The sequence below is a fragment of the Galeopterus variegatus genome, unplaced genomic scaffold, assembly GCF_000696425.1.
Source record: "Galeopterus variegatus unplaced genomic scaffold, G_variegatus-3.0.2 Scaffold3717, whole genome shotgun sequence".
NCBI classification, from domain to species: Eukaryota; Metazoa; Chordata; class Mammalia; order Dermoptera; family Cynocephalidae; genus Galeopterus; species Galeopterus variegatus.
This window is the reverse complement of record NW_007729828.1, coordinates 55,857-61,420: the sequence shown is the minus strand read 5'-3', so window position 1 is coordinate 61,420 and position 5,564 is coordinate 55,857. Positions and strand designations below refer to the sequence as shown.

General features: G+C 37.3%; 1 protein-coding gene across 2 annotated transcripts in view; it reads right to left on the bottom strand.

Moving 5' to 3' along the window:
* Positions 1-5,564, bottom strand: part of TYW3 (tRNA-yW synthesizing protein 3 homolog (S. cerevisiae)) — a 23,486-nt gene that overhangs the window by 16,251 nt on the left and 1,671 nt on the right. Inside the window, exons 2-3 of one of the 2 annotated variants that reach the window (XM_008585794.1) lie at positions 3,909-3,989; positions 1,838-1,936 (exon numbers count right to left, since the gene is read on the bottom strand). In XM_008585794.1, the coding sequence (XP_008584016.1) occupies positions 1,838-1,936; positions 3,909-3,989 (180 nt within the window). The remainder of the gene's footprint in view (positions 1-1,837; positions 1,937-3,908; positions 3,990-5,564) is intronic. The other variant, XM_008585795.1, reaches the window with a different exon arrangement.

The window sequence follows — 5,564 nt, the reverse complement described above, 5'->3', positions numbered from 1 at the left end:
AAAAAAAAGAAAATAGAAAATAGGAGAGTCTAGGGAGCTACAACAGAAGGTGATATTAATTTACATTTCCCTGATGATTAGTGATTTTGAACATTTTTTCATATCCTTGAGCGGTTTTCATAGAAGTAGTGAGTAGAACAATGGGTACGAGACTGGCAGGTGGGGTGAGGAGGAGAAGTAGTGGACTAAGATACAAAACTATTCATTGTGCAGTATGTGCATGTGCTGAAACAACACACTGTTCCCCACAAATATGTACACATAAATGTTAAAATAACAATAAAATGGCGAGACTGGCAGGTGGGGTGAGGAGGAGAAGTAGTGGACTAAGATACAAAACTATTCATTGTGCAGTATGTGCATGTACTGAAACAACACACTGTTCCCCACAAATATGTACACATAAATGTTAAAATAACAATAAAATGAAATGGCATAGTATTTGCATAGAACATAAAAAAAAAGATACTTTATAATTAAGAGAGAATTCAAATTCTTGATTCTCACCCCTTCAACCTCCAGCACTCCCCATCTGAGTAAAGGAACTGCCATACATCCAGCTGCTCAAGCCAGACCTAAAGAGTTATACTTGATCCTTTTTATCCCTTCTCCCTCTGGCTGTCCTTCCTAGGCAACCCCACAAGTTTGTTGATTTAAACACAAATATATTTTGACTCTATCCCCATCTCGCCTTCTTCGGTGTTATCACCTTCGGCCAAGCCACCACCATTTCCCACTTAGATCACTGCGACCAACTCCTAACTGATTCCACTTACTGCATTCCTTTCTCTAAGCTGGAGCAGAATTGAGCTTTTCAGAACAAAAACCTCATTCGGCCACCCCTTGCTTAGAACTGTCCCTTCAATAACTTCTCCTTGCACTCAGAAAACAATCAGAACTTTTTATCTTGGTCTACAAGGCCCTAAACCACTTGGCCTCCTTCTCTCACCCTCTCTTTCCATTTCCTCTCTAGACCCACTGTTCTTTCTGTTCTGTGAACACACCAAGCTCTTCTTGCTACAGAAGCTTTGCATATACCTTTCCATCTGCCTGGAATGTTCATTTTCCCACTTACATGCCTAGCTCTTCCTGTCCCTTTAAGTCTTAGCTTAAAGAAACCTCTTCAGAGGAGCCTGTCCTAAAGTAGGCTGCCCTTCACGCTATTCTCTTACTAGCTTGTTTTTTTCTTTCCTAGAACATTTAGCAAATTGGAGTTGTTTTCTTTATTTGCCTGTTCACTTATTTGTTTTTGTTGTCTCCCAACTTTTAGGAAGAAACCAAGACAGTCACTAACCTCGTTCATCACTGTACAGCTAGTGCCTGATACATGGGCATGCGTTTTTGTTGAATGAATGCTCGCAATGAAATTTAAATTTACATATAAACACATAAAAAGTATAAAGATGAACAAGGAGATGAAATAGAGAATGAAGACTAAACAGATGTTTACCTAATACTTATTTAAATGACGAGAAAATGAAATATTCTTTAAAACACTTAATTTTACATACAGTTCCACAATATTTTTTCTAAAAGCTTAACAAGCAAAAACAAAATATAAAATGTTGAGGCAAAATTTATAAATAGAAAGGTTAAGGAAGAAAAGAGGAACCACAATTTGGATATTATGTTTTGCTAGTAATTATTAGTTACTCTTTTTTCCTAATACTAAAAATAAATAAATAAGTAAATAAATAGACTGATCTAACAAATGAATAATTAAAAACTAGTTGAATAAACTAACATTAATATCACATTACTTTTTATAGAAGATTTAAAACCTAAAATTAAATATACCCAAAGACCTATAACTTCCAGTATTATTACAAAATTTTACCAGAATCTGTGCATCCTGCAACTGTCGACACTGCACATGAAGAACAAATGGTTCAAATTTCAAAATGGCATCACCATTTGCTTTCCTCAGCGCTATAATCTAGATAAATGAAAAGTGATAATATCAGACCCCACTGTATGATCCTGTCCTTTGGTGACCCTTTGCCCCATATATAACTACATTTTTCATAGAAACTTTCAGACGCTCAGCATACTTTTTCTGCAGTAACTATTCCCTCTGCTGTCTTGGTTTTCTTTCACCAAAAACTTATTAATTTTTTAATTTTCTTAAAAGACCTCATTTCCAATTCTCCCATAAACCTTCTGTACCATTTTTTTCCATTTATAACTGTACCTTGAAAAAGTAAGCTACAAATGTATTTAATTCTGTAACAGACTTTTCATTAAGGAATGTGATATAATAAAAACTGTACTAGGAGAACTGTTTAAATTCTTTGTTATTAAATTGAGATAGACGCAAATTGTGATGTGAGAGAAGGGTCCACGCACAGCCTGATGCCTCCCCTTCATTCCCAAGAGGAACCAGGAGCACTGGTAAGTCACAAATCGCATTGTATACAAAGAGCTCAGGGCACAGCCAGTGTGTTCCTGCTCCTTGGAACTGGGCACATGTAAACTTCCCTTGGAACTGCTTAGCCACATGTGGATCAGTAGCCCTCATGTATGTCCCCAGCTTTTTTTATTCTGGACCCCACGGGGCAAGGGTTGGGGTCCTTTTACTGCAGTATGAAGTGAGGTGGGTGCAGCCACGCTGCCTGCATCAGCTGTGGGACGATCTGCTAGCCATGGGGACTGACTCATTGCAAAGGGCTGGATCTTGTATACTGTCTCTTTCCTCTTGTTGTAAGTAAACACTATACCACTTGAGCCTGGTGTATGCGCTCTCTGTTCTTAATAACCTTGAGTCATGCACCGGTCTCTTCTCTGGGTTGCTCTTACCACCTCTTTACCCTGGCTGCACTTGTATTATAGTCTATCCTGTGGTACTGCCTGACCACCTCGTGAAATATGTAATGTTATGTCTGAGCTAGAATTTATACAGGAGAGTTATTATTTCCCTGGGCAGCATCCCCCCTCCTTCACACCATCTGATTCTAGTGGGACTGTCAATCATGGCGCTGTCACTCATCACTCTCCCTATCATAATATCGGAGGTACCAATTGCCTATGTCTGACTGAGGATATTATTCCATCCCACTAGCAAAAATAATTGATCTAAGGGAGAGCACACCTAATCCACGCAGAACAACTCAGAGTCCTTCTCTGGAAGCTGATACATGAATCTTAGGAAAAAGAAATCTTTTTTCTGCTGGGGTTGCTGGCAGCTATCATTCCTGCCACAAAGAAGACCATCTGCAGCAGTAGAGAATAAAGGCAAACACGAAGAGAGGACCAGTACCCAGAGATGGAGATGGAGTGAGCACTCTGAAGACAACATCTGAGAATCTGAATCAGCAGTGCCTGTTCTAGCTCCACCCTGTCCTTTCCAGTTAAATAAATTATCTTCTTTGCTTAAGACATAATTGAATTTCTAAATTCAGTGGGAATGAAGAGGGCCTGGCTAACACAAACTTATATGAATTCACCTAAACACTTTAATTTGGGAAATTAAATAACCCACCACAGATACGAAGATTTTCAAGAAGCAATCCAGGTAAATAATGTATAATTTATTTACATCAGTGAAGCTGATAAAATATAGATAGTGCTGATCCCCTTCTCCTTCTATAATTTGTCCCAGGTTACAGAGTTATTAAATGCCAGAAGTGAAAGATATTTGGATCTAAATTGTGTCCAATGTCCATGAACTTTCTGCTATGTCGAAGAGGATGTTTTGTTAAGCAGCAGTAAGTAATGCCTGCATATTTTTACTTGCACATTTTTATCTCCTACAACCCAAAAAAGCCATTGTAATGAAAGCTCTCTGGCTGTATAATCTTCAGCCATTATAATTATACACAAAAATCACCTTGAATTTTCTATTCTTTTCATATGTATTTAAAGTAACTGTGAATTTAAGTTTATTTCTAAATTTATATATAAAAACTTACCACATCATCTTTTACACAAGGTTTGTGTGTAACCAGGAGCCAGCAACAGTTTTGTTTCTGAACTTCAAAACTATTTATACCCTAAAATAACAAATAATGTAATTTAATCATATAATATTTACAAAAATAATAAGCATAATGCAAAGTATATTGTAGGCTTTCTTAAATTAATAAACCTAACCTATGATTTTAAGTACTACTGAAAACAATTCAATGAGTTTTTGAGTAGAGTTAACCCCAAAACAAAAATGAACTCAAAAATCTGACAGAATAAATTATTTGAAAGGTAAAGGTATGTAATAAATATTTTCTGAAATATGGTCATGATTTTGTGAGGGGAAAGGGATCAACAAGAGGTAATACTAGCAGCACCTGAACTGTACTCTAGCTGTTTTATTTAGCTAGCACAGTATTTAAAGAAAAAAAAAAAAAGAATTTGAATTCCTTTTCTAAGACAGCACTGTCCCAATCCTTCACAAGACTCTTTATTGACACCTGTGCTGTTCACACCTTTATACTACTTCCCTGGTCTCTGTACAAATAAATTGTGACCTCTGGATTAGACTTTATATGTAGTCCCAAAGGGTGGAGCTAAGACTGCAAGTTCAAAGTTTCAAGAAGACAAACATTTTAACATTGACTTAAACTGGACAAACGGTTATTTGCAAAGTTCTGTTAGGTACTACGGGTATACTCAGATCCTACTCTCAAGGACACTGGAAAGATTATGCAGGAAACCACATGGACAGAAATCACTGTACTTCTACAAAGCAACTATTTATACAATGGGTCCTCAAGAGACTGCTGTCTGGCCTTGGAACCAGGAAGAGCTGGTTCTGAATAACTTTTGTGTTCTTTGTAAGACTTCCATACCTGATGTATCTGATTTTGTTCTGGCTGCTCTATATCTTAGAACCAAATGTGTGGAACACCTCTAGTAAGCCTACAGGAACTAATGCCATCACTGGCTTCATCTCATCTATATTCCCTTTATCCAGATTTTGCCAATTTTCATTTTTTCTTGTGTTATTTGTTTCTAAGTTGCTCCAAATAGTTCCTGAAATAAGGCAGAGTAAAAATAAATATAATTCAAGCTATAAGATAAAAAAATTAAAAAGGTTTCAGATAAAGTCCTAAGCCAGTTCAGAAGAAGCAGTCATTAACTCCAAGTGGGCAGTATGTATTGGTTTGTGTGTGCATGTTTTTGTTCAGATCGGGGAGGTGAGTCTAAGAATCATGCCTCAGATATGCAGAGATGGGGGAAATATTTCAGGGGGAAAAAAACAAAACAAACAAAACCATGAGCAAAGGCAAAGACAGGTAAATACAAGATGAGAAAGAATAGTTTAGTTTCAATAACTAGCTGAAAATGAAGTAGTGAAAAACAGGGTTGAAAGGTACACTAGAGTAAGGGTTTGGATTTTCTGATGTAGAAAAATGTGTAATAAAAGCTTTCAGCATAAGATGAGCGGCAAGCAGAGTGTGCTTTAGAAAGGCAAATCTGTTAACAGTGTGCAACACGGTTTGGAGGAGAAAGACTTGTAGCTCAGTGACTTGTAGGGAAACCACTGCAAAAACCCAGGTAAGATAGGGTAGTGGAAATGGGGGAAGAGAGAGTGTGTGGGCAAGAGTGCCAGTGCACAGGAGGGAATGGAA